The sequence below is a fragment of the Gnatocerus cornutus genome, chromosome 3, assembly GCF_029298725.1.
Source record: "Gnatocerus cornutus isolate USDA-ARS CGAHR chromosome 3, icGnaCorn1.1, whole genome shotgun sequence".
Taxonomy (NCBI): domain Eukaryota; kingdom Metazoa; phylum Arthropoda; class Insecta; order Coleoptera; family Tenebrionidae; genus Gnatocerus; species Gnatocerus cornutus.
The window spans coordinates 2,330,955-2,357,718 of record NC_142235.1 but is presented as its reverse complement, the minus strand read 5'-3'; the positions used below and the strand labels follow the sequence as shown (position 1 = coordinate 2,357,718).

The following is a 26,764-nucleotide window of genomic DNA, read 5'->3' as shown; positions in this document are numbered from 1 at the left end:
TGCAGATACACAGCATCGCTTTCAACATCAGCGGCAGAAGATGATTGGCTTTAAGCCACTGCTTCTTCATAATGAAAGGGAACACTGAAAATGCAATAGAACAAGAAATACACATAAGATAGGCAAAACAGGTTCTATAGTTCTAAGTGGCGTACGAAGGTCCTTAAACACATGGGTGCTAACTCATAGCTATACATTCATCGAGAAAATGTAGTAGAATTAAAGATTTGATTAAAATTATTTTATTGTCGTTGAGTTATATGCTGCACTATTTCTTTGGTTTTTGGATACAACGTTGAATCTCATTTTACTTGAAATTAATCATTGATGTATCTTAACTACTGCTGCCTCAGTTCTTAGTAAATACATATATTTCCCACCTACTTATCAGTTACACTATATCATCTTATTGTTTTACTCACAAATATGACTAATATCAGTCTCATCCATTTGCAGACTTGCACTTGGTTTCTTGTTACTTCATAAGAAAATCACAAGGTTTCATTGCAACAATCTGTATTTCAGTGTTGGGCACCCTCAAGTTCTTGAATATTTTTCCACATTCAAACTTCTCAACTATTCAACTATTTCATATACTCTTTTAGTCATTTCCTCACTATACGCGTCACTTGCATTTTCCATGTATGTCAGTTCTAATGCTTTTTTTCAGTTCTTCTTCAGGTCTTATAATTTTTATATTTCTCGCTACAGTTCACAACATATAAAGAATTTATAACACTTATGCCCTTACTGTATACAGGGGGAATCGTTGAAACACTGCCAAAGACAACGCTAGAGGCTCAAACACATGACTCGCACTTCAAATGGAATTGATCGTAATGTTGGTTTGCTCACTCACTTCTTACGTATTCAAATGGTCTCCTGTAGTGTTAGAAATAGATTTATTCTGTATTTCAGGATGTAAAACAAATAATCTTGCCATAACCTTAATTATTGCTCCTGATATTCGTTTTGTTGATGTTGATAATTGCAGTTGTTCTGTATAAACTCAATCAAGATCTTAAACATGTATACATCTTCAAATTTGTAACTCTCTCTCTTCTAAATAGCGCTTGAAGAATATCTCATGTACTTCATTTTCTGCTCATGTATTTGCTACTTCCATTTATGCAATGCTTTCTCTCAGTTCTTTTTACATCACATCATTATTACCACATTGTCTGCATAAGCTACAATATAAAAAGTGCTGATAGCATATTCTAATTAGGGCGTTACTGCATACAGGTCGAATCGTTGGAGATTGCCAAAGACAATGCTTGAAGTCCAAGAACTTTACTGAGTGTTGCTCTTCCTTAACGTGGCAAAATGTAATCGGTCCTAATGTCGTTTAGCTCTTACGTATTCTTAGTCTGTTATAATGTTGGAACCAATTTTCATTTTGTACTCACGGTTTATTTAAGTGTATTTTAAACAAATAAATTTAAGATAACCTTAAATTTTGTCAATGACAAATTTTACGTCAACAATTTTATGACAATTCCCTAGAATCTTGCGTCTCGTTCTAACCCATTGCCTTATGGACTATGTCTGTCTCTCTTGAATTGCGCACTGAAAAGTAATAGCGGTACCTTATAAAACAGAAACTTTGATCTAGTGACCTTAGCAAAATGGCGGTTTTAACGGTGAACAATAGGGTTACTGTTCACTGCAATTCACGGATCTGTTCGAGTGTTCATTGTTGTTTTAAAGTATCACTTTTAATTTGAATGCTGGCAAGTGGTTGATTTGTTGGTGCCGTTACACTTTACCTCACTCAATAATACCTTGTTGCTTTATAAATTGGAAAACCCTCTCACTAAAGTGTTCTGGTTTCGCCATGCAGCGTGTTCATAAAACAGTAGAAACCAATTCTAGGAGATTTTGTTCAGTTCCTCAGTGCTCCTCCTATTGCACGAAGGATATTTCGCTGCATGGGTTTCCTTGTAGTGACCACAAACTTTGTAAGGAGTGGCAGATCAAATTAAAAATTGGTAAAGCGATTACTAAGCATGTGCTTGTCTGTAGCAAACACTTTGCACCAAGTGATTTTTTTCTTGGCGATATTATGTATGGTAAGTAATTTCAATTTGGTATTGTAAATCATAGTTACGTAATTGTTTATAGCTGGAATTAAATCTCAAAGAAGACGTCTCAAAAAAGGTGTAGTACCGTCCCAAAATTTACCAACTTCGTCTGTGCAAACAGGCAGAGAAAAAAAGGCATGTTTACGGTAGGTATAATTTTACAGGAACAAAAAAATTATGCTTTACGTATTAAATTTTAAAAAGATTTTATAGATAATACATTTACTTTTTAGGCGACATCGACAAGATGCAATATATCACCAAGACGCAGGAGATCAACCCAATATCCAACACGCAGATCAACCAACTATCCAGATTAATGAAGATCCACAGACAACAAACACTTCCACTGAAACTATTGTTACTACAAAAGAAAAATCCTTGCATATTCCACATCCACAAGCCCTTCATTTGTTAAAACAACACACTTTTACGATTGATCAAGGCACACAAACAGATTTCCCAAGCACCTTTAAGTTACCATTACTTCTGAATAACGATGAAAAACTGAACAACTTTACAGGTAAGGCCGTATTCCTTACATTGGCTTGAATTTTTACTTATTTTTTTTTACTTTTAGGTATTAATAGAGACACACTTAAAAGTTATGTAAAGTGTTGCGAAAATGTCCTAGCATCTTCCTACGCCAATGAGACTTTAGATTTAGAAACATACATCATTTTGGTTCTATGTAAATTAAAACTAAATATTTCTTTTGTATGTCTAGCGATACTTTTTGGAATTAGTAGTTTTAAATGTAGTGAGATTTTTTATTCAACTGTGACTCTTTTGGCCACTAGTATTAGAACTGCTATATACTGGCCAACAAAGGAAGAAATTTTGCGTAACTTACCTAAATGTTTTCATCGTTTTAAGGATACAAGGGTTGTGCTAGATTGTACTGAAATCAAAATTCAAAAATTTAACAATCTTAAAACACGTGTTATGTCATATTCTCATTACAAAGGTAGTCACACTGCTAAGTTTTTAGTTGGATTTACCCCTTCAGGGTTAATTTCATATGTTAGTAAGGCATACGGTGGAAGAGCCACAGAAAAATATTTTTAATGAGGAAAACATCATTAGGAAACTTGACCCACTTGACGCTGTAATGGTAGATAAGGGTGTACTAATTAAAAAGGAATGTGAAGATTGTCTTGTAAAAGTTTATCAACCTCCTTTTTTAAGAAAAAAAAAAACAACTTTCACGAAGTGATGCTTTGATTACAGCTCAAATAGCTCGAGCTCGGGTGCATGTTGAAAGAGCAATTCAACGAATTAAAATTTTTAAAATATTTCAAGAGCAAATACCATGGTATATTATACCTTACATTGATGATATCATGTCAGTAATTGCAGCGAGTGTTAATTTATCTCCCCCTATTATAGCTCGTGATAAATTCTAAATTTAACTAGTGGTCCAATAAGAGCACAATAAGACAAAAATGTACAATGTCTTAAATCTTACATACAACGCTTATTACAGTATTTTAAGCAATTGTAAGCAAACAACCATTGTAAAACCGAGTTTATTTATATTAACTTATTACTTGTGTATACAATAAAAACGTAGCAACTCCTGAAAATATTTTTTTGAGATTTTGGTGATCAAGTCTGATGCAAATGGATCATCAAACTTTACGTTTATGTCCAAGAAATCACTGGAATGGGGTGAATAGAGAAGGAAATGGGATTCTGGGACGTTTAATATTGCCATGCTATGTTGAACTTGCCCATAATATGCCTGCTTTTTTTCAATAAAATCTGCCCATCTTTTCGTTCCAAATAGTCGCAAAACTGTTCAAAGTCTCTAGCAGGACGTTCTTTTCCTATAACAAATGGTTATTTGTTTGTTTTTTTTTAAATAAGCTCTAAGTAAACATACCTATAAAAGGACATTTAATTTCGAGTAAAGATTTGGGCTGATTATTTTCAAAAATAATCCCATCCGGAGATACCCCTAGCCAGAAGAATAAATGCGAAACAACAAATCCAAGTTGACCTATTCTTAAGGCTGGATTTGCTTTCTTAAAGGCCTCTAAGGCCATTGATTCGTTTTTAATCCCGTGCTGTACATATTGATTTACAAAGCCTTTTGGAAAGAATAACCTTGTCGCCTTTTTCTCCCAATCTTCTTTCGAATAGGTGAAAATTGAATAACAAGTTGACCCTAAAACCAAAATGTTCCAATAAGAGTGAGTTTTTTGAGAATGTATACAGGATGTCCCAGAACTCGCGCCCCAGAGAGCAAGGGAGGGTGCCGACACCAATACAGATGGTAAATTTCAAATCAAAAATTGACTAAGTTTAATAGTATTCGAGAACTGATAAAAAGTTAACAACCAATCCCAAAAGCTTATTTGAGAAGTGGAGTAAATGGCCATCCCAATTTCCTAGGCAACGAGAGTCTAATGTTTAACTGACCAATGGATGATAGTATGTGTCCATAGTTACCAATTTTCAAATTCTATTCTGCTTCGGGATTGGCTACAGTTTTTGTCTTATCTCGGTTATTTTTTGAGTAAAAGAATTATGGTTTCAAAATTTTGGTTTAGAATTGTTGCCTCCATACGCCGTTTCTCTCTGGGGCGCGAGTTCTGGGACATCCTGTATTTGCTGATACAGGTGTCCGGAAAGTCGCGCACCACCGTGAAACTGTATCATTGGACAATGCCATAGATCACCGGAAAAATGTTAAAAAAAATCCATGTCTTCAATTTTTCGAGGTATGATGGATTGAAGAGGCAAAGTTTGATGCGAAAATTAGCGATTCCTGTGCAATAATTTTACGTTTAAATGAATTTGTTACCTAAAGGACATTTTGCGCAAAGGCATTGTGACGCACTCTCAGGCCTAGCGCGCGTTTTGGGTACCGGCTCGGCCAACCCTGATGGGAGGCGGGGGTTCAAGAACCAAAAAAAAATACCAGAAGGGCGCCACGGGTTTTCGGTACCAAAACTCAACGCCACTAGGCTTGTTAAAAACCCGAAAACTTACCTTGTTAGTGTATAAGGGGTTGAGATGAGGAATAACGGCAAACAGAGTCTCAACAAAAATCTATATAATGACTACGAAGTTGAAGTATAAAAGAACAAAGGCTAATCGTTACAATCTAAACAAAATACTACAAAAACAATAAATTTTCAACAAAAATACAAAATATTCAAATTAACCGGTTAGCGCAATATAGCGGGCGTCTAGCGAAACTGGATATTTAGAGAATCTCGAAATTCTAGTGGAAATCTAGAGTCTAAAAATAGTACAGAAAATCTAGAGAATTCAGGCAATTAAGGAAATTCGAAATGATAGTGGGAATTTATAAAATCTACAGAATGAAAAATATTTTTAGAGAGAATCAAGTGTAAAGATTCTAGAGTGTCTAGAAAATTTACTAAGAGTCTAGAAAGTTTGGAGATCTTAGAGAGTATTTAGCGAAATTTAGAAAATTTAGAGAAAATCTTGAAAATCTGTAAGAATCTAGAACAAAATTAAAGAAAGTTTAGAAAATGATGCTAAATGCCCATAAGGATTTTAGGTAGCGACTCCTCACTGAAAGAGACTAACGATTGATTTCATTCTAATTAATAAAAAACAACAATTGTGTTTACTTTAATTCCGATTTAATTCTTATTCTAAACCCGGCCCTGTCCCAAATTCGTTCTTGACCACTTTCGGGTACCTGAAAATGATTTACAATGGGGTTGCTGGCACTTTTAAGAACCCTCATAATCTTTGCGGTAATGAAAACTGTGTGCCATAAAAACGTTAGAAGAATTGGAACAGTATAATAATGTACTATTATGTTTAGGAGTTCTCTGCAAAAAGTGGTCTAACCGTTTTTAAAAACCCTTCAACTTTCATCAGTTTTCCTCAAAGTAGTATGGTGGGGTCTGATAGACTCAGAGGTGGACAAAAAGCGTTGTACTGTCTAAACTAATTGACTCAAAAAACCTAAATCTCTTATAGCTGCTTATTTTGACTCATTTTAACTATCGTCTCTTTTGTTCGGGCGTTGTCGGTGCAAAAATATAAAATTCGTAATAAAATATATTGACCGGACCTCGAAAACTCCACCAGACTGAAGATTACTTACTAATTTCAAAATTTGTCTTTTTTGTACTATAATATTGGAATTTGGCGAACAGGAAAAATTTGTCTGCATTCATTTTGTGACAAATCTTGAACGTCAATTTGAAAGAAAAATTCTCTAAAATTTAAGAATACGATACCTAATGTAATATGTATTTATCTATGACATTTTTCTCATAACAGTAGTAGTTAACATTCCTATAATTAATTACAATTACGATTGAACTCCGCAATTCCTACAAAATCAGATCAATTTTATAATTACTTCAATTCTACCTGTGGAATATGTTTGACATGTGACACGTTGACACAATGTTAACACATTGATCACATTTGAATTTTAAAATTAAAACTTCATCATGCCTCCTTATTTTTATGCTTTTTTAAACTCAATTTGAAACATGTTCCTCGTCGTTAAAATATTTTCGGATTTTGTGAATTTTCAATTCATATTTAAATTTTACTTTAAAATTGCATTCTTCACATTTCCAGAATCTTGCACTCACTTTTATTGGAGTTTATAATGCATTCACGATCTTTTTAGACCGCGGCAAGCCATGGAAATCTAGTAACTTGGTTGGTAGTCAACCTTTGTGAGCTAAAGTTTCCTGAAAATGATTGACATTTGTTCTGTCGATTAGAGTTGTCACCTTTTTTTTGGAATGAATTGTGTCTGAAACCTTTCCTCTGTTGCCAGTTTAAACCGAACATTCAGAACTTGATAATTTTATTGAATTTTTATCTAAAATTTTGAAATTATTTTTCAACAAATGCAATATTAATCATAATGGAAGACATTACTGCTGGTATATTCCAATGGCAAAAAGTTTACCATTCTCAAGAAGCACTTCTGCCAGGTCTTGATTCTAGTCGTAAAATCTTAAAAAAGTTTATTTGATCGAATTAGCATTTCACCCAGGGTTTTATGTTATGGAATCTCACACTAAAAGCAAACTTTGGCGAATTTCGTTAACTAAAAAGTGCAGCAATTTAGAATTGTTTTTGTTTACATAAAGTCTTGTGATCGTTCACTTCTCTGTGTTTGTAACTCATAGACTTAATAATTTGGAAAAGTGTTGTTTTCTCGGCATAAAATTCTAATTGTTGCCGCTTATCAGCCAAAACTTTTCATCTTTGGTGTCCAGAACATTGGAAACGGTTGCACGCCGCACCTAAAAATATTTTGAAAACAAACGTCTATGGGACTTTGTACCTTACAAAGAATATATTTGTAACACCTCAGATCGTTTGTTCCCGTCTTAAATCAAGCCGATCTTTTTGAAACTGCAAATAGTACATTTTTTGTTCGAAAACGAAATCACTTTAGGCATTTTATTGCAATATTTTGAAGATAATGCCTTTAAACTGTTACTTCCACGATTAAAAGGAAACACACGATTTTTCCGGTATCAGAAAAGTGGCAAACTTGCATGCATGAAAGACATATGTCAGATGTGACAGTAAAAAAACTACCTCTGTCAGTCATTGTAGCCAACAAAAAGAAAAAAATACATGGCCTACTTTGGTCTAAAAAGATCGTGAATGCATTATAGTTTGTAATTATATTTATGATTATTCATGATATCTTATTTTATGTTTATTGATCACCGATTTGAATTTCGACTTAAAAAAGCATTGATCACACTTGAACCATACAATTTGATCGTCACTCAAATGAATTCGTGAATGTGATTTTAAATTAGTTTTATGTTTCGTTTTATAATCGCATTGGTCACATTGAAACGGTACAATTTTATCCCAACTCAAATGACTATGTTTGATATGGACTGCCAAATCACTTTTTGCTTTAGATTTATAGTTGCACTTTTCACATTTTTGCCATTGAATTTCGTCGTCGCTTAAATGTCTCCGCTTTTTATGACTACTCAAATATTTTTTTAATTTTGTTTTAAATTCGCATTGGTCACAATAGAACCACTTAACTTCAAAATCATTTAAATGTTTGGCGATCATGTGATATTTTAGACTGCGTTTTGTTTTTGATTTAAAAACGCATTGGCCACATTGAAACCACTGAATTTCGTCGTCGGTTAAATGTTTCCGTTTTTTATGATGACCCAAATATGTTTTTAATTTTGTTTTAAAATCGCATTTATCACATTTAAACCAATCAAATTCCTCGTTTAAATGAATTCGTGAATGTAATTTTAATTTAGTTTTATATTTCGTTTTATAATCGCAATGGTCACATTGCAACGGTACAATTTTATCCGAATTCAAATGACTATGTTTGATATGGACTGCCAAATCACTTTTTGCTTTAGATTTATAGTTGCACTTTTCACATTTTTGCCATTGAATTTCGTCGTCGCTTAAATGTCTCCGCTTTTTATGACAATTCAAATATTTTTTTAATTTTGTTTTAAATTCGCATTGGCCACAATAGAACCATTTAACTTCAATATCATTTAAATGTTTGATCATGTGATATTTTAGATTGCGGTTTCTTTTCGTTTTAAAAACGCATTGGTCACAATGGAACCATTTAACTTCAAAATCATTTAAATGTTTGGCGATCATGTGATATTTTAGACTGCAGTTTCTTTTCGTTTTAAAAACGCATTGGTCACATTGGAACCAACCATTTTTTATTTTGTACGTTTTTGACTTAACTTTACGTTTTTCTTCATTATCACATTCATTAGATTCCCACGTCTTCTCTCCACTTGACAATTTCCTGGCGTTATTTTCAGGGTTTGATTCGCAAATGTTTGTGTGTTTATACCAGTCCAACATAAAATGAGTCTTGAAAGTGCACTTTTCACATGTATAAACTGTTTCTTCCAGGTCCTCTTCCTCTGCCAGGTGGTGTTTCCGTAAATGTTTCTTGAACATGATTGTTGTGTCCGTTGTGAAATTGCAATCAGAACAAGAAAAAGTCTCAACAGAGCACCAGCAATTAAACCATTGCAGTCCTCCTTCTCTATGCCGGTTTGAATGGTTAACCATGGAAATCATAGAAGTTGTCCAAAATTTGCAAAACGGGCACCGATAAGGCCGCCTTTTCTCCGATTTGATGCAGGAAATTTCCTGGCTGTACTCCAGAAACGACGCCATTTTGATGAACCTGAAATCATTTCTTCAGTAGCTTGCGCACATTTTCTTCAATTATACTCACCAAAAATGCTGCACGAATTAACAAAAACAATCCGCTGGAAAAATTCTTGATTGCACATAACCTCAATCCGTGTACATGTGACAGAAGTGGCACACTGTGTTTTGAGACTTGTGTGAAGCTAGCGTTGAATACTCGCTCCCCGAGTCCTCACCACCAGAGCACCGAGCCTGTTTTATTTAGTTTAACAATTGTGTACTCTGAAGTTAAAAATTTGTATATCGAATCTAGCGCAATCTATAAAAATCTGGCCGTACTATTTTGAAGAGTCTAGACAACAACCACACCAAATGATGGTGTTTGTCTTTGCTATTTTAAGAATAGGTTTTTATCTTTGCTATTTTTATACGAATCTCAAACAACGAAAAAAAATCCGACAAAAGAACTTTTACAATAAGATGCAGTAATGATCCAAAGAATTTGCAAAACGTCAAAAACCCAAAAGTAAAATCAGAGCATACAATTCCAGAAGAATTTGAAAAATTTAAAGAATCCTAAACATACAAAAAGAAATTTGAGAAAGCTAAAAAAAGCAAACAAAAATTCCAAAGAATGAAGACAAGGAATCTCAAGAAATTGACTAAAAATCTAAAAACCAAATCCCACGAATCCGTCAAAATTTTTCCAAAAAAACACGATTTTATTTCGATGCCTAATTTAATATGTATTTTTCTATTACATTTTTCTCATAGCAGTAGTAGTTAAATTCCTATAATTATTTACAATTACGATTTGATTCCGCAATTTCTAACATAATCAGATCAATTTTATAATTACTTCAATTGGTTTAAAACGTTTTGACTTTTTGGTGTCAAATTGTCTTTAAAATTATTATCACATTCTACCAGTGGAATTTGCTTGGCATATAGCTTTTTTATGATAGTTCAATCGCGATTTTTTTGTCGTTTTAAACTCACATTGATCACATTTGAACTTTAAAATTAAAACTTCATCATGCCTTCTTATTTTATGCTTTTTTAAACTCGATGTGAATTTAGATTTAAAAAGACATTGATCACAGTAGAACCATCTAACCTCATCGTCATTTAAATGCATTCTTGTTCTATGTTTCTTTAAATATGAGTTGCTTTTTGATTTAAAATCGCATTGGTCACATTGAAACAGTTCAATCTCATCCAAATTCAAATGATTATGTTTGATATGAACTGGCAAATCACTTTTAACTTTAGTTTTATAGTCGCACTTTTCACATTTTACCCACTGAATTTCGTCGTCGTTTGAATGTTTCCGTTTTTGGTGAAAATCCAAATTTTGTTTTAATTTTGCTTTATAGTCGCATTGATCACATTTAAACCAAACAATTTCCTCGTCGTTCAAATGTTTTCGGATTTTGTGAATTTTCAATTCATATTTAAATTTTACTTTAAAATCGCATTCTTCGCATTTCCACCTCTTTACGTTTTCTTCAGTCTTGCGGTCGCTTTCATTGGAGTTTAGTTTATAATTATTGTCATGATTTTTTATTTTATGTTGTTTGATCACCGATTTGAATTTTGATTTAAAAAAACATTGGTCACACGTTAACCATACAATTTGATCGGCACTCAAATGAATTCGTGAATGTGATTTTAAATTATTTTTATAAATCGTTTTATAATCGCATTGATTACATTGGAACCACTTAACTTCAGAATCATTTAAATGCTTGGCGATCATGTGATATTTTAGACTGGGTTTTGTTTTTGATTTAAAAACGCATTGGCCACATTGGAACCACTGAATTTCGTCGTTGGTCAAATGTTTCTGTATTTGATGACAATCTAAATTTTTTGTTAATTTTGATTTAAAATCGCATTTTTCACAATTACACCTCTTTAGGTGTTGTTCAGTTTTGCAGTCACTTTTATTAGAGATTGGTTTGTAATTATTTACATGTTTTTTTATTTTATGTTTATTGATCATCGATTTGAATTTCGATTTAAAACAGCATTGATCACAATTGAAGCATACAATTTGATCGGCACTCAAATGAATCCGTGAATGTGATTTTAAATTACCCTTATAAAACGTTTTAAAATCGCATTGGTTACAATGGAACCAATTAATTTCAAAATCATTTAAATGTTTGGTGATAATGTGATATTTTAGATTGCGTTTTGTTTTTGAATTAAAAACGCATTGGTCACAGTGGAACCAACCACTTTCGTTTCTCAAATGTTTTTTTATTTTGTACGTTTTTGACTTAACTTTACTTTTTTCTTCATTATCACATTCATTAGATTCCCACGTCTCCTCTTCACTTGAAGATTTCCTGGCGTTATTTTCAGGGTTTGATTCACAAATGTTTGTGTGTTTATACCAGTCCAACATAAAATGAGTCCTGAAAGTGCACTTTTCACATGTGTAAACTGTATTTTCCAGGTCCTCTTCCTCTGCCAGGTGGTGTTTTCGTAAATGTTTCTTGAACATGATTGTTGTGTCTGTTGTGAAATTGCAATCAGAACAAGAAAAAAACTCGACCGGGTCCCAGCAACTAAACCATTGAAGTCCTCCTTCTCCGTGCCGATTTAAATGATTAACCATGGAAATCATAGATGTCGTCCAAAATTTGCAGAACGTGCACCGATGAGGGCTCCTTGTCTCTGGTTTGATGCAGGGAATTTCTTCAATGTTCTTCAAAAACGACGTCATTTTGATGACCCTGAAATCATTTCTTCAGTAGCTTGCGCACATTTTCTTCAATTATACTCACCAAAAAAGCTGGGCGAAATAACAAAAACAATTCTGTGGGAAAATTATTGTTTGCACATAACCTCAATCCGTGTTCGTGTGACCAAAGTGACACTTTGACTTGGGTGAAGCTAGCGTTGAATACTTCCTCTTTACATCCCCACCACCAGACCACAAAGTCTGTGGCACACAGCTAAAAAACTTGCCGAAACTGCCAAACGTATAAAATAAAGTCACTAATCAAAGTTTCTGTTTTATAAGGTACGGCTCAAGGTTACTAAAATTAACAGGTTTGCTACAAAGTTTTGAGCCAATAGAAGCAGGCCTCTCGAACTGGCGCGAATACCTCATCGGAAAGCTCTGTTTAATTCCGATTCAATTTTTTCATTGCTAATATTATTTAAAATAGCAATACTTTCTACAAGAACTTTGTTAAACGACAATAGCGATCAACAATGTTATTACACCGCAGAACAATTGACAGAACTTTCTTGTGACGTCATTTATGGTCGCACGTCCCTAGGAACCAAAAGAGAGTGGAGTTTCAGCCTTAGTAACGAGCAAGCCTGCTTAATTTAGAAACCTTCGGTACGGCCAATGTTTCTCGGTGCACAGTTAACAAAATTAGAAATAAAGATACATTTTTTCTTAGATTTTGATTCGCTCCTAAAGTAAAAGTTTCTAAAATTTGACCCTTCTGCTCTACAATATTGTAAATGGCACAGATAATCAGTTAGTTAGAAGGAGAGATGTCCATCAATTTGACTGGTCGAAGGGTAAAATTGACAGAATTACAAGAAAAAATACAAAATTTTTGAAATTTCTGGGTTGGTGTAATACCAATTTTTTTAAAAATTGTTTTTTTTGCTCTATAATTTTGTAATTTCGTACAGTTAATAAGTTAGTTTTCTTGAACAATGTTGATAAATTTGATTGGTTTTAGGGCAAAATTTACAGAATTAGAAAAAACATTACAAAACTTTTTAGATTTTGGTTCGCTCTACAAATAAAAATTCCTAACATTTGTCTTTTTTTGCTCTATAATTTTGTAATTTGACACAGTAAATAAAACGCGTCAGAAGAAAAATCTTCACAAACTTGATTGTTCTACAGACAAATTTGCTAGGATTATAGGAAAAAATTCACAATTTCGTAATTCCTGTTTTTTTCCAAAAATAAAATTTTTTAAACTTTGTCTCTGTTGTTCTATAATTTTGGATCAATTTTGGATTTGGTACAAATAATGGGTTATTAATGTAGAACAACTTCTACAAATTTAGTTATTGTAAAGGCGAAATTGGCAGAATCAGAAGAAAAAATGTAAAATGTTTAAAATTTCTGGTTTGCTTCAAAAAATAAAACTTACAAAGATTATCCTTTCTTCTTTAAAATTTTGTAATTTGTTATAGTAATAAGTTACTCAAAAAGAACTATGTCCCCAAATTTGATTGATTTAGAGTTAAAATAAAAATAAAAATTTCTAAAATTTTACCCTTTCAGTCTACATTATTGTAATTAGGCACAGATAATCAGTTACTTAAATGGAAAAACGTCCACCAGTTTGATTGCTTTATAACCATAATTTAGAACGAAAAATGCAAAATTTTCGAAATTTCAAGTTCGCTCCAAAGACGGAAAGTTCTAAAATGTGTTTCTTCTGCTTTATAATTTTGAAATTTGGTACGATTAATAAATTACCTAATAAGACCAAACTTTATCAATTTGACTGACACAAGAAAACATACAAAATTTTCGAAATTTCTAGTTTGCTTCAATACCAAAATTAAGAAAAAGAAAACCAAAATTTCTGATTCGCTCCAAAAATGAAAATTTCTAAATTTTGTCTCTTTTGTTCAATAACTTTGGAAATTGATACAAATAATCAATACACTGGTTGATCTGGTGGTGGGGATCGGAGCGAGTATTCAACGCTAGCTTCACACAAGTCACCAAACCCCAAGTGTCATTTTTATCCAATGAAATCTGAGAATGAAATGCTTCTGTCACACGAACACGGGTTGAGGTTATGTGCAATCAAAAATTATCCCACCGAATTGTTTTCGTTACTCCGTGCAGCCTTTTTGGTGAGTATAATTGAAAAAAATGTGCGCAAGCTACTGAAGAAATGATTTCAGGTTCATCAAAATGGCGTCGTTTCTGGAGTACAGCCAGGAAATTTCCTGCACCAAATCAGAGACAAGGAGGCCTCATCGGTGCCCGTTTTGCAAATTTTGGACAACATCTATGATTTCCATGTTTAACCATTTAAATCGGCATAGAGAAGGAGGACTGCAATGGTTTAATTGCTGGTGCGGTGTCGAGATTTTTTCTTGTTCTGATTGCAATTTCACAACGGACACAACAATCATGTTCAAGAAACATTTACGGAAACACCACCTGGCAGAGGAAGAGGACCTGGAAGAAACAGTTTATACATGTGAAAAGTGCACTTTCAAGACTCATTTTATGTTGGACTGGTATAAACACACAAACATTTGTGAATCAAACCCTGAAAATAACGCCAGGAAATCTTCAAGTGGAGAGAAGACGTGGGAATCTAATGAATGTGATAATGAAGAAAAACGTAAAGTTAAGTCAAAAACGTACAAAATAAAAAATGGTTGGTTCCAATGTGAACAATGCGTTTTTAAAACGAAAAGTAACCGCAATCTAAAATATCACATGATCGCCAAACATTTAATTGATTTTGAAGTTAAGTGGTTCCAATGTGATCAATGCGATTATAAAACGATGTATAAAAATAATTTAAAATCACATTCACGAATTCATTTGAGTGCCGATCAAATTGTATGGTTAAATTGTGATCAATGTTGTTTTAAATCAAAATTCAAATCGGTGATCAAACAACATAAAATAAAAAATCATGAAAATAATTATAAACTAAACTCCAATGAAAGTGACCCCATGACTGAAGAAAATGTAAAGAGGTGGAAATGTGAAGAATGCGATTTTAAAGTTAAATTTAAATCTGAATTGAAAATTCACAAAATCCGAAAACATTTGAACGACGAGGAAATTGATTGGTTTAAATGTGATCAATGCGACTATAAAGCAAAATTCAAACAAAGTTTAGATTTTCATCAAAAACGGAAACATTTAACCTCATCGTCGGTTGAGTGGGTAAAATGTGAAAAGTGCGACTATAAAACTAAAGTTAAAAGTGATTTGCCAGTCCATATCAAATCTAAACATTTAAGTTTGGATGAGATTGAACTGTTTCAATGTGACCAATGCGATTTTAAATCAAAATGGAGCTCAAATTTAAAATATCATAGAAAGAGAATGCATTTAAGCGACGAAGAGATTACATGGTTCTACTGTGATCAATGTCTTTTTAAATCGAAATTCAAATCGAACATAAAAACGCATAAAAAAAGGAGGCATGATGAAAGGTTCAAATGTGATCAATGTATTTTTAAAACGACAACACAATCGCTATTGAAATATCATAAAAAAACTAGGCATGTCAAGCAAGTTTCATCGTTGGAATGTGACATTGATTTTAAAACCAATTTGACATTAAAAATTCGAAAAGTTTTAAATCGATTAAAGTAGGTATAAAATTAATCTCATTATGTGGTCATTGCGGAATGAAATTGTAATTGTAATTAGTTATAGGAATTTTAACTAGTGCTAAAGAAACGGAAAATTGTAATACATAAAAATATAAAATTATGTATCGAAATAATGTTGCACCGATGTTTTAATTTTATTTATTAACAATTGTTTATAATATTTCAAAGGTTTGAGTCATTTTTTTGTTAGCGAAATAATAAGTGTCAGCATTAAATTGGGTATCGATGATGGTCTCATTTCTAACCATTGAACTTTGCACGAGGAAATAACCTAAACCTTTGACGGTATTTAGGAGGGTGCAGCACCACTGACAAAAAACGAGTTAATTAAAATGCCTTTTTTTCTGATAATTTCCAAGGGTTCGTGGGATTCTCTTTTTAAATTGTTTTGTCAATTTTTTTTAGATTTTTTTTTGTTGCCTTTTTTCAGCTTTCTGAAATTCCTCTTCGTACGTTTTGAATTCTTCTTTAATTGTATCTTCTATTTGGATGCCTTGAAATCTCTCTTTAGCTTTTCTGATTTACTTTTTTTTTAAATTCTTTTTTTATGTTTTGCTCCGATTCTCCTTCTGGGTTCTTGGCATTTTGCAAATTCATTGCATCATTGCGACCTCTTTTATTGTCCATATTCTTCTTTCTTCTTGTCTGGATTTTTTTCATTGTTGAGATTCCGATTTTTCCGCTTTTTCCTTCTGATTTATCAAATGCTTTCGTGAGACTCTTGTCTTTTTCTAATTCTGTTCTGTTATTAATTTTGCTCCTAAATTAATCAAATTTGTAGACTGTAAGTAACTTATTCACTATAAAATTATAAAAGGGACAAATTTTAGAATTTTCTGTCTTTGGAGCGAACTAGAAATTTCGAAATCTTTGCTATTGTCATTCTAATTTTGTTAATTTTGGCTATAGAGCAATCAAATTTGTGCACGCCTTTTCTGTTAAGTAACTGATTTATTTGTGACAAGTTACAATATTGTAGAGCAGAAGGGTCAAATTTTAGAAATTTTTATTTTTAGAGCGAACCAAAATATGAAAAATTTTGATTTTTTTTTCTAATTCTGTTCATTTTGCCTATGAATTAATCAAATTTGCAGTCATTTCTTTTTGAGTAACTTATTAACAATACTAAATTACAAAACTGTAGACTTAAAAAGGCCAGTTTTTAGACCGAACCGGAAATTTTAAAAGTTTTGGATTCTTTCTTTTTATTCTGGCAAATTTGTCTCTAGAACAAACAAATTTGTGGAGGTTTCTCTTTTTACGCGTCTTATTTTCTTTGCCAAATTACAAAATTATAGAGCGAAAAAGACAAATTTTCGAAATTTTTATTTCTAAGACCAACCCAAAATTTCAAAATTAGACATTAAAATCTGTATCTTTGGTGCTACGGAGAGGTTTTTAATTTTATCTTATGAAACTTTATGATACATTATTGAAAAAGTGATAAAATGATTTTTTCCATGAACTATAAAAGTGGTCAAGAGAGTTAGTATTTGTCAAGATATTTGAAAAAAACTGATTAAAGATGAACGGCTTTTAAAATGTTTTGACACTTTTTTGAAGAGAACTCCTAAATTGGTCCTTTGATTTTGTATTGTAATACGTCATTATAAAGGTCAAGATTTGTACTTTCTAACGTGCTGCTAAACAGATTATTATTTCTTGTCTTTTAGAAGTTAGATGACAAAGAATATGAAGTGATTTTTAGAAAAATATGTTTTGCTTTCCTTTATTTTGAAAAGTACACAATTTACATATTCAATAAAATAGAAAAACAGTTTACAACAAAATTACGTTTGGCAGTTGGCAGTAGGCAAGTTCTTTTAGCTACAGTTTATCAAACGCTCTAGTGCGGTTATGGCTTTGACTATAAATCGTTTTTGGTCTAAATTTTTCTAAAACTCTTTAAGACAGTTAAGACTTATAAACTTCACAAATTTGGTTATAGTGGCGTTAAAAATGGAGAACTTACAGGTCGTTTAAAATTTTTGGTCACATTTTTTTTGGTTAAAAAACAAAAATTTTTCTTCACTCCTCGACATCAAAATTTTTAAAAATTCTCTTCTTCGGTCTAAATTTTTCTAAATCGACGCTCTTAATACGGCAGTTGAGAGTGATAATCTCCACAAATTTCGTTAAAATCGCATCAAAAATAAAGAAATTGCAGGATTAAAAAAAAATTGTGACATTTTTTTGGTCTTAAAACGAAAATTTGTAAAAATTCGACTTTTTGATCTAAATTTTTGCAAATTAGTGATATTGATATTGATATAAAACAAACAAAAGAAACAACATGCATAAATTTCGTTCCTGTCGCATTATAAATAACGAAATTACAGTGTTGAAAAAATTGACATTTTCACAAAATTTCTAAATATACTCCTTTTTGGTTTAAATTTTTCTGAATTGGTACTATTAATAAGACAGTCAAGACTTATAAACACCCCAAATTTCCAAATGTTCCAATACACGGATTTTTTTTCTTGTTGAGTAACAAAATCACCTCGAAATGTAAACCTGTAAGGAGTTGGTTTGTAAGACTGACCAGCTGGGAAAAAATATTTATTATTTTTGACCCAACCATTTGAGCGTTATTATGTTTATGGGGGTTTGCGGTAAGGTGGCTGTAAACGATTGAAAAAGTCAAAGCCATAATCGCACTAGAGCGTTTGTTAAACCATAACTGTATCTGAAACAGACAGGTTTGGTGGTAGGGATCCAGGGAGCGAGTATTCAACGCTAGCTTCACACAAGACACCAAATCCTAATTGTCATTTCTGCCACGCGAACACGGGTTGAGGTTATGTGCAATCAAGAATTTTCCCTCCGAATTGTTTTTGTTAGTTTGCCCAGCTTTTTTGGTAAGTATAATTGAAGAAAATGTGCGCAAGCTACTGAAGAAATGATTTCAGGTTCATCAAAATGGCGTCGTTTCTGGAGTACAGCCAGGAGATTTCCTGCATCAAATCGGAGAAAAGGCGGCCTTATCGGTGCCCGTTTTGCAAATTTTGGACAACATCTATGATTTCCATGTTTAACCATTTAAATCGGCATAGAGAAGGAGGACTGCAATGGTTTAATTGCTGGTGCTGGGTCGAGATTTTTTCTTGTTCTGATTGCAATTTCACAACGGACACAACAATCATGTTCAAGAAACATTTACGGAAACACCACCTGGCAGAGGAAGAGGACCTGGAAGAAACAGTTTATACATGTGAAAAGTGCACTTTCAAGACTCATTTTATGTTGGACTGGTATAAACACACAAACATTTGTGAATCAAACCCTGAAAATAACGCCAGGAAATCTTCAAGTGAAGAGAAGACGTGGGAATCTAATGAATGTGATAATGAAGAAAAACGTAAAGTTAAGTCAAAAGCGCAGAAAATAGAAAAACATTTGAGAGAAGAAATTAAATGGTTCCAATGTGACACATGCGGTTTTAAATCAACATCAAAACGCGGTCTAAAATATCACATCATCGTCAAGCATTTAAATTATCTTGAGGCGGAGTGGTTCCAATGTGACCAATGCGATTATAAAACGATTTATAGCAGTGGTTTAAGAAAACATTCACTGATTCATTTGAGTGACGATCAAATTGTATGGTTCAAGTGTGATCAATGCTTTTTTAAAGCGAAATTGAAACGGATGATCAATTACCATAAAAAAAAATATCATGAAAACTCCAATACTGAAGAAAACTTAAAAAAGTGGAAATGTGGAGAATGCGATTTTAAAACGAAATTTAAATGGCTGTTGAAACCTCACAAAATCCGAAAACATTTAACTGACGAGGAAATTGATTGGTTTAAATGCGATCAATGCGACTTTAAAGCAAAATTTAAAGACAATTTAAAATGTCATCAAAAACGGAAACATTTATCCGACGACAAAATTCAGTGGTTTCAATGTGACAAATGCGACTATAAAACTAAAGTTAAAAATTATTTGCCTGTCCATATCAAATATACTCATTGGAGTTTGGATAAGATTAAGCTGTTTCAATGTGACCAATGCGATTATAAAACAAAAAAGAGCTCAAATTTAAAAAAGCATAAATTAAGAAGCCATGTGAGTCATGATGAAGTTGTATCTAAATCGCGGTTGAAAAATCATAAAAAAAAGTACACATAGCAAGCAAATTCCATCGGTAAAATGTGACAATTTGTCACTAAAAAGTTGAAAAGGTTTAACGATTGCAAGTCTTTCACTGTTCTAAACATTTTTTTTACATTGAGTGTGGTATCTTGAGTTTAGATTTAATGCAATCAAGCTCATCTTTGTTGACAAAAATTCGCCTTTGACTTTTGAAGAAGACCTCAGGTAATAACTTGCATTTCATACATTGATTGTTATACATTTTATTGCATCTTTGATCATTTGGTTAAAAATTGACATAACAAAAGGATGTGATGTTTTTGAGGTAAAGATGTTTGTTTGGATTACATAACACATTTGTAATTTTAATACAGACCGTCCAAACTAAATTTGAGTAAACACGCGCATAGAAAAGGATAGTGGCTACCATGGGCGTCGAGAATAGGAAATTTGAAGACATAATAAAGTTGCAGTTGCAGGCTTTCGCAGACAACAAGAAAAAAACTCTTAAAATGATTAGTTTTGATTGCGCGTTTTATAATTTATAATTTAAAGGTGCCATTAGTAAAGGTTTGAAAACGTGTAAATGAAAAATTATACTGTTATGCTCCTCATAACACGACGCCACTGCCACTACTTAACGCGGCGAACAGCTGATTTGCGAGGCTGCGTATTGTGAAATTTGTTGGTGCGCATCCGTTTGTTTATTCACATTTAGTTTGGATGGGCAATACTTGAAGTACTTTTTTTCTTGTACATTTTTTTCTTGGAATATAAAGTTTATTAGATTATGCATCATTTATTATTTATGTCTATTAAATCATCATATTTCGAAATCAGGAAAACGTTCGAAACAAACTCCGAAACAAGACAAACTCATCTACCTGGTTTATTGTTTTTTATTGCTAAATTGTGGTAGAAATAGGCTACCGGACACCAGAAAAATCCATGCATTTTATTATGTTTATGAGTTACGTATACGCATGAATCAATTACCAAACAGATTTTTTGTTCTCCAAAGGTCGGAATTATTAGCTAAATATTCGTTTGAAATCCAGCTTCGCGCTGTTAGTTTAAATAAGTCTTCAGTCACTACGTCATAACTCCTTTCTATGCATATGAATTGAGAAAACGCATACGTCAACGGAATGTTGCATTGGTGAGAGTGAGATAGAGTAATCGTTATAATTCCTAACTGGTTTCCGATTTATAGCACACTTGCGTCAACCAATCAGAAGTTTTGTTTTTATAAGTCAGCTCAGGAATTATCTGCACCGAACGTCATCTGTCCATTTTCGCTTTTCGATTATTGCAGCACTAAAGTAAGAAAGATACAAAAATTACAGCAATTCACGTTCTGCACACACATTTTATGCATTCATAACCTCAATTCAAATTCAACTTCATCGTTTTCACCAATGACCTCGGCATTACCTACAGCCAATAGGCGTCGACTAAGAAGTTGTTACGTCACCAAGGCGCGTGTTTGAAACTATCCATTTTTTAAATAATTTTTTTTGGTATAAATGAAGTGCGCAAAAAAAATGGACACTGATTTTTAATGTTTTCAGACTGGACAGATTTATTTTTTGAAATAAAAAAAAAACAGTCCGGTAGCCTATTATGCTAATTTTTCAGACGATTTTTACCCTTATAGATGATTTGCATATGTCAAATTAGGTATCGAAATAAAATCGCAATTTTTGGATTTTCACGGATTCATGGAATTCTTTTTTTAGATTTTTCAGCAGAGATTTGGGAATTAATAGATGGGGGGACATAGTCAAAAGTCTTAGAAACATATCTACGACTAGCTTTACAACTTTCGTCTTTGTCTGTTGCACGCATCCACTGGATACAATGTATACCTATCTCTCTCGCCAGGATGGAGAGTTTTTGATTGGCTAATTTTAAAACTTGACAACAGATTGACAACAATTGTAATGTGTGACAGTTCACAGCAAAATGAGTAATCCAACGTACGGTATCACAAGTTCTCTCAGCACCATATAACCACCGATGTCGCATACTACAGACGACAGAAAGTGAGTTCAAAGAGGAATTTTTGGCTTAAGATGCATTTGAACAAACTTGTGCGAGAATTGTCGAAACAGATTTTGTAATAAGCGAATTAAGGGCTAACTAGTGAAATATAAATCGATGGAATATTACAACTGGCATGTTTCTGAACTAAGTCCGTCGTCTGTGGAGGAATTGAGAAGCAAGATATGAAAATCAACTACAGACTACAAAGTGCAAAGAAAATGTATTATTATGCGATTAGCAGATGATTTATAATTAAAACGAAAGTCACCAAACATACGGAGAGGAAGAAAAACATGGATTTTGACGAAGAGAGAAAAGATCAAGATTCAATTGAAAGAAATATCCTAGTTAATAAAACTCCAAGATGTACCTAACTAAATTGGATGAATGGAGAAATGTTCAAAGTTTTGAAGAAATATAAATGGAAGCAGTAGAAAATACATTAAAAAGGGACATTTAGATTGTTGAGAACACCAAAAGAATATGAAGCTCAGAACTGGTTAACAAAATATGGAACACGCTAGGAAACCCGTAGCATTGTAGCAAATAAGATTATGTTTTAAATTTGGACAAAGGCAAAAAGGTTGACAATGAGTAGAAAGGAGTAAAAGAAGATCGTGGCAGTCCGAAAGAAGACTGTGGCTCTTTTCTTACACTCTGACGAGAAACAAATCAAATTGATGTAAATAGTGGCAAATACATCTTAAAAGAGACTTTCTGCATTTTCTTTTTCAGAAGACTGAGTCTAATGTGAAGTTTTCTGTGTTCTTACAATTAGTCTAGGCTGTGTAAGATATGGACACCCCGTACACTAAAACCACCTAATAGACATAATGTGAGGTCGATGAAATCGATGAACTGTCGTACGATCAGACGATGCAATTCAGCAATAGGAAATGCAACGTCTTGATTTGAGGGGGTTCATCGGCTCCTTGACCAATGAAGCTTTGTAAGACGAGAGTCAGTTGTTAGTTGGTGTCAGGGGTGTCCAGGAGGCTAGCGGCAGATCGACACGAGAATACCCCTCAATAATGTAAGTAGGCTTAAGAGTAGAATAAACTATAAACGGAAACTAAGCGTCTGAATATATACCCCACACCCTGATCTTACAGCTGTTTGAATTAGCCTCTCCATTTTGCCAGATTTCTGGTGTCAGACTAGAAAAGTGTTAGTCACACGTTGGTAATTCTGATTTTGTCATTAGTGTTTGACCTTAAACCTATTGAAAACTATGTTATGCACACAGAATTGTATCAACATCGTTTAATTGTGGAGGTATAAATGATCGGTTTTACCGCATTCATATTGTGGGAGTCTCCACTTGATGGAGAAGAGCTTCGGCCTATTAAAGAAAGAAAGTATCAACAATTAAAGACAGCAAAACAAAATCAAACTATTGATGAAAGAACTTAGTCACAAAATTTAGCAACATACAAGAGAAATAACGTCTAAAACCTTTATATTCACAAAACTTTGCATTCAAAGTTCTTTATTGACATTAGCTATGACAATTTGAATTTGCCATTTGAAATTCGAGTTACGATTAACGTCATGATCCCTGATTGGTTCCATCCTGACGAGAGAGACAATACTGCATAAGCGTATCAGCGATAGGAATCAATGCAATAGATAGAGACGGCAATAAAAATTCTTGTTGCACATGTTTTGTGTAACGTACGTCCAAATTTCCATATGGTAACCGGATCTATTATTTTCCAAATCTCTGTTTTTCAGTCAATTTCTTGAGATGCCTTGTAATTTTTGTTTGCTTTTTTCAACTTTCTCACTTCCTTTTTGTACGTCTTCTTTAAACTCTTCAAAGTCTTGTGCAATTGCATCTTCTATCTGAATGCCTGAAAATCTCTCTTCGGCTTTCCTGATTTGCTTCTTTTTTGGATTCTCCTGTTCTGCTTCGATTCTCCTTCTAGGTTCTTGAGATTTTGCAAATTCATTGGATCATTACGGTCTCTTTTTTGTTTGTCTAAATTCTTCTTACTTTTGTCGGATTTTTTAAAAATATTCAAATTTATTGTTGAGATTCATTCCATTCTTTGGATTCTTCCGCTTTTATTAGATTAGTGTCAATGTAGTTAGTAGAAATTAGTTAAGAATAAACAAATACTCCCATAACCGTGTCGTCATTGAAAGACCCCGTCACAGACGTGACATATATATGTCTAATTTTATATTTATCTGTTACACTTTTCTATAGCAGTAGTTAACTACTATAATAATTACAATTACGATTTGATTCCGCAACTACTACATAAACACATCAATTTTATAATTATCTCAATCGGTTTAAACCTTTTCGACTTTTATTGGAATTTGCTTGGCATGTGTACTTTTTTTATAATTTTTAATCACGTTTTAATTACAACTTCATCATGATTCAAATGCCTTCTTATTTTATGCTTTTTTAAATTTGAGTTCCATTTTGATTTAAAATCGCATTGGTCACATTGAAACAGTTCAATCTCATCCAAACTCAAATGTTTATATTTGATATGGACTGGCAAATCTCTTTTAACTTTAGTTTTATAGTCGCACTTTTCACATTTTACCCACTCAACCGACGATGAGGTTAAATGTTTCCGTTTCTGATGACAATCTAAACTTTGTTTTAATTTTGCTTTATAGTCGCATTGATCACATTTAAACCAATCAATTTCCTCGTCGTTCAAATGTTTTCGGATTTTGTGAATTTTCAATTCAGATTTAAATTTTACTTTAAAATCGCATTCTTCACATTTCCACCTGTTTACATTTTCTTCAGTCTTGCGGTCACTTTCATTGGAGTTTAGTTTATAACTATTTTCATGATTTTTTATTTTATGTTGTTTGATCACCGATTTGAATTTTGATTTAAAACAACATTGATCACAATTTAACCATACAATTTGATCGGCACTCAAATGAATTCGTGAATGTGATTTTAAATTATTTTTATACATCGTTTTATAATCGCATTGATCACATTGGAACCACTTAACTTCAAAATCAATTAAATGTTTGGCGATGATATGATATTTTAGATTGCGTTTTGTTTTTGATTTAAAAACACATTGGTGACATTGAAACCACTTAATTTTGACGTCAGTTAAATGTTTCTGTTTTTTATGATAATCCAATTTTTTTTTTAAATTTGCTTTATAGTCGCATTGATCACATTTAAACCAAACAATTTCCTCGTCGTTCAAATGTTTTCGGATTTTGTGAGTTTTCAATTGATATTTAAATTTCGCTTTAAAATCGCATTCTTCACATTTCCACCTCTTTACATTTTCTTCAGTCTTGCGGTCACTTTCATTGGAGTTTAGTTTATAATTATTTTCATGATTTTTTATTTTATGTTGTTTGATCACCGATTTGAATTTTGATTTAAAAAAACATTGGTCACACGTTAACCATACAATTTGATCGGCACTCAAATGAATTCGTGAATGTGATTTTAAATTACCTTTATAAATCGTTTTATAATCGCATTGATTACATTGGAACCACTTAACTTCAGAATCATTCAAATGTTTGACGATGGTGTGATATTTTAGACTGCGTTTTGTTTTTAAAGAATTCCTGGCGTTATTTTCAGGGTTTGATTCACAAATGTTTGTGTGTTTATACCAGTCCAACATAAAATGAGTCTTGAAAGTGCACTTTTCACATGCGTAAACTGTTTCTTCCAGGTCCTCTTCCTCTGCCAGGTGGTGTTTTCGTAAATGTTTCTTGAACATGATTGTTGTGTCCGTCGTGAAATTGCAATCAGAACAAGAAAAAGTCTCAACAGAGCACCAGCAATTAAACCATTGCAGTCCTCCTTCTCTATGCCGATTTAAATGGTTAAACATGGAAATCATAGATGTCGTCCAAAATTTGCAAAACGTGCACCGATGAGGCCTCCTTGTCTCTGATTTGGTGCAGGAAATTTCCTGGTTGTACTCCAGAAACGACGCCATTTTGATTACCCTGAAATCTCTTCTTCAGTAGCTTGCACACATTTTTTCAATTATACTCACCGAAAAGGCTGCACGGAGTAACGAAAACAATTCGGTGGGATAATTTTTGATTGCACATAACCTCAACCCGTGTTCGTGTGACAGAAGTATTTCATTCTCAGATTTCATTGGACAAAAGTGACACTTGGGGTTTGGTGACTTGTGTGAAGCTAGCGTTGAATAGTCGCTCCCATCCCCACCACCAGACCAACCAGTCTATTGTATGTACACACCTATAGGAATTGACTTTAACTAAATAACCTAGATGGTGCAAAGTACCTGCCATGATGTTTCTACTCACCAGCCATATTGGAAATAGTGACACCTTGTATAAAATGTTTCACATTGATTGTGGAGTATTTTGAATGGAAGATCTCTCCTGTAAACGTTTCTGTGGTGTTACCCCTTATTTTTTGTTTTAATTTGTTATTACACTAGTTAATTGAAGTGGAAAGTCATTTTGAAGTCCATTTTGATCCATCAGGTCCGGATTTAGAGATATTATTGAAAAAATATTTTTTAGGTTATGCTGCATGACTCAGTTTCTTTTTAGAGATGGAATTGTGCAATACTGTTTTAGAAAGCCTATTAAATAAGCTTTCCAACAAGCTGTAGAACTCAACACTGGGGTCAGTAATTTCAAAGATATTATTAGTCATTTCCGAAATACAAAAATGTTATTTTTAAAAGAATTTTGGGTACAAAACTAAATCTTTTATCGCTTTTCTGGTTTGAATGACAACAAAAAGTTCATCTAGGAGGAATAAGGGCTTTTTTCTATCTTTTTTTACAGCCGTGACAAATAGATTCCTAAACCACAATAATTGATATGATGGAAAGAAAAATCTATTATGTTATTTAAAATTTACTGGAATTGTACATAATTTGCTTTTGGAACGATTTGAGTCTCGTATTTGGTAATGAAACTAGCAAATTTATGAGCGCGCGTTTACTTATTTGCTCGCTTTCACTCCTCATGGAAGCCACTGAGTATCGGTTAAGCATTGTTTGATGTACCGGATGAAA

The 26,764-nt window shown here is 32.9% G+C and overlaps 7 protein-coding genes across 9 annotated transcripts; 3 read left to right on the top strand and 4 right to left on the bottom strand.

Moving 5' to 3' along the window:
- The first annotated feature begins 1,610 nt into the window (after positions 1–1,610).
- On the top strand, positions 1,611–3,612 carry LOC148176805 (uncharacterized). 2 transcript variants are annotated; one of them, XM_088033085.1, is made up of 4 exons: positions 1,611–2,072; positions 2,125–2,230; positions 2,318–2,607; positions 2,665–3,612. In XM_088033085.1, exons 1-4 carry the CDS (start codon positions 1,838–1,840, stop codon positions 3,150–3,152), a joined length of 1,119 nt encoding a protein of 372 aa, XP_087889211.1. In that variant the 5' UTR covers positions 1,611–1,837; the 3' UTR covers positions 3,153–3,612. The 2 variants fall into 2 exon arrangements, with proteins under 2 accessions (XP_087889211.1, XP_087889212.1); XM_088033086.1 differs by having other exon boundaries at positions 1,611–2,067; positions 2,665–3,506.
- LOC148176804 (uncharacterized) lies at positions 3,598–4,132 on the bottom strand. Its single transcript, XM_088033125.1, has 2 exons — positions 3,970–4,132; positions 3,598–3,913 (listed from the first exon to the last, which is right to left on the bottom strand). Exons 1-2 carry the CDS (start codon positions 4,130–4,132, stop codon positions 3,789–3,791), a joined length of 288 nt encoding a protein of 95 aa, XP_087889251.1. The 3' UTR covers positions 3,598–3,788.
- LOC148176803 (uncharacterized) lies at positions 3,969–9,861 on the bottom strand. 2 transcript variants are annotated; one of them, XM_088033068.1, is made up of 3 exons: positions 9,313–9,809; positions 8,808–9,261; positions 3,969–4,254 (listed from the first exon to the last, which is right to left on the bottom strand). In XM_088033068.1, the coding sequence occupies exons 2-3, from the start codon at positions 9,249–9,251 to the stop codon at positions 4,168–4,170; spliced, it is 531 nt and encodes a 176-aa protein (XP_087889194.1). In that variant the 5' UTR covers positions 9,252–9,261; positions 9,313–9,809; the 3' UTR covers positions 3,969–4,167. The 2 variants fall into 2 exon arrangements, with proteins under 2 accessions (XP_087889194.1, XP_087889192.1); XM_088033066.1 differs by lacking the exon at positions 3,969–4,254 and having other exon boundaries at positions 5,133–9,261; positions 9,313–9,861.
- An 86-nt stretch (positions 9,862–9,947) lies between these two features.
- Positions 9,948–12,121, bottom strand: LOC148176802 (uncharacterized). Its single transcript, XM_088033058.1, has 2 exons — positions 12,023–12,121; positions 9,948–11,971 (listed from the first exon to the last, which is right to left on the bottom strand). Exon 2 carries the CDS (start codon positions 11,959–11,961, stop codon positions 10,144–10,146), a length of 1,818 nt encoding a protein of 605 aa, XP_087889184.1. The 5' UTR covers positions 11,962–11,971; positions 12,023–12,121; the 3' UTR covers positions 9,948–10,143.
- Positions 12,122–13,929: 1,808 nt separating this feature from the next.
- On the top strand, positions 13,930–15,709 carry LOC148176801 (uncharacterized). The gene is made up of 2 exons (XM_088033070.1): positions 13,930–14,084; positions 14,136–15,709. Exon 2 carries the CDS (start codon positions 14,146–14,148, stop codon positions 15,574–15,576), a length of 1,431 nt encoding a protein of 476 aa, XP_087889196.1. The 5' UTR covers positions 13,930–14,084; positions 14,136–14,145; the 3' UTR covers positions 15,577–15,709.
- A 92-nt stretch (positions 15,710–15,801) lies between these two features.
- LOC148176800 (uncharacterized) lies at positions 15,802–20,490 on the top strand. The gene is made up of 2 exons (XM_088033081.1): positions 15,802–18,457; positions 18,509–20,490. The coding sequence occupies exon 2, from the start codon at positions 18,519–18,521 to the stop codon at positions 19,731–19,733; it is 1,215 nt and encodes a 404-aa protein (XP_087889207.1). The 5' UTR covers positions 15,802–18,457; positions 18,509–18,518; the 3' UTR covers positions 19,734–20,490.
- Positions 20,491–24,088: 3,598 nt separating this feature from the next.
- LOC148176799 (uncharacterized) lies at positions 24,089–25,889 on the bottom strand. Its single transcript, XM_088033061.1, has 2 exons — positions 25,760–25,889; positions 24,089–25,709 (listed from the first exon to the last, which is right to left on the bottom strand). The coding sequence occupies exon 2, from the start codon at positions 25,697–25,699 to the stop codon at positions 24,107–24,109; it is 1,593 nt and encodes a 530-aa protein (XP_087889187.1). The 5' UTR covers positions 25,700–25,709; positions 25,760–25,889; the 3' UTR covers positions 24,089–24,106.
- Positions 25,890–26,764: the final 875 nt, after the last annotated feature.

Bases quoted from the DNA above. Each gene is read 5' to 3' on its own strand.
- LOC148176799 (XM_088033061.1), bottom strand. From the start codon at position 25,699: ATGGCGTCGTTTCTGGAGTACAACCAGGAAATTTCCTGCACCAAATCA.
- LOC148176804 (XM_088033125.1), bottom strand. From the start codon at position 4,132: ATGGCCTTAGAGGCCTTTAAGAAAGCAAATCCAGCCTTAAGAATAGGT. The intron at 3,914-3,969 runs GTATGTTTACTT...CATTTGTTATAG, and splicing joins AATTAAATGTCCTTTTATAG to GAAAAGAACGTCCTGCTAGA.
- LOC148176800 (XM_088033081.1), top strand. From the start codon at position 18,519: ATGGCGTCGTTTCTGGAGTACAGCCAGGAGATTTCCTGCATCAAATCG.
- LOC148176805 (XM_088033085.1), top strand. From the start codon at position 1,838: ATGCAGCGTGTTCATAAAACAGTAGAAACCAATTCTAGGAGATTTTGT. The intron at 2,073-2,124 runs GTAAGTAATTTC...AATTGTTTATAG, and splicing joins TCTTGGCGATATTATGTATG to CTGGAATTAAATCTCAAAGA. The intron at 2,231-2,317 runs GTAGGTATAATT...TTTACTTTTTAG, and splicing joins GAAAAAAAGGCATGTTTACG to GCGACATCGACAAGATGCAA.
- LOC148176801 (XM_088033070.1), top strand. From the start codon at position 14,146: ATGGCGTCGTTTCTGGAGTACAGCCAGGAAATTTCCTGCACCAAATCA.
- LOC148176802 (XM_088033058.1), bottom strand. From the start codon at position 11,961: ATGACGTCGTTTTTGAAGAACATTGAAGAAATTCCCTGCATCAAACCA.
- LOC148176803 (XM_088033066.1), bottom strand. From the start codon at position 9,251: ATGGCGTCGTTTCTGGAGTACAGCCAGGAAATTTCCTGCATCAAATCG.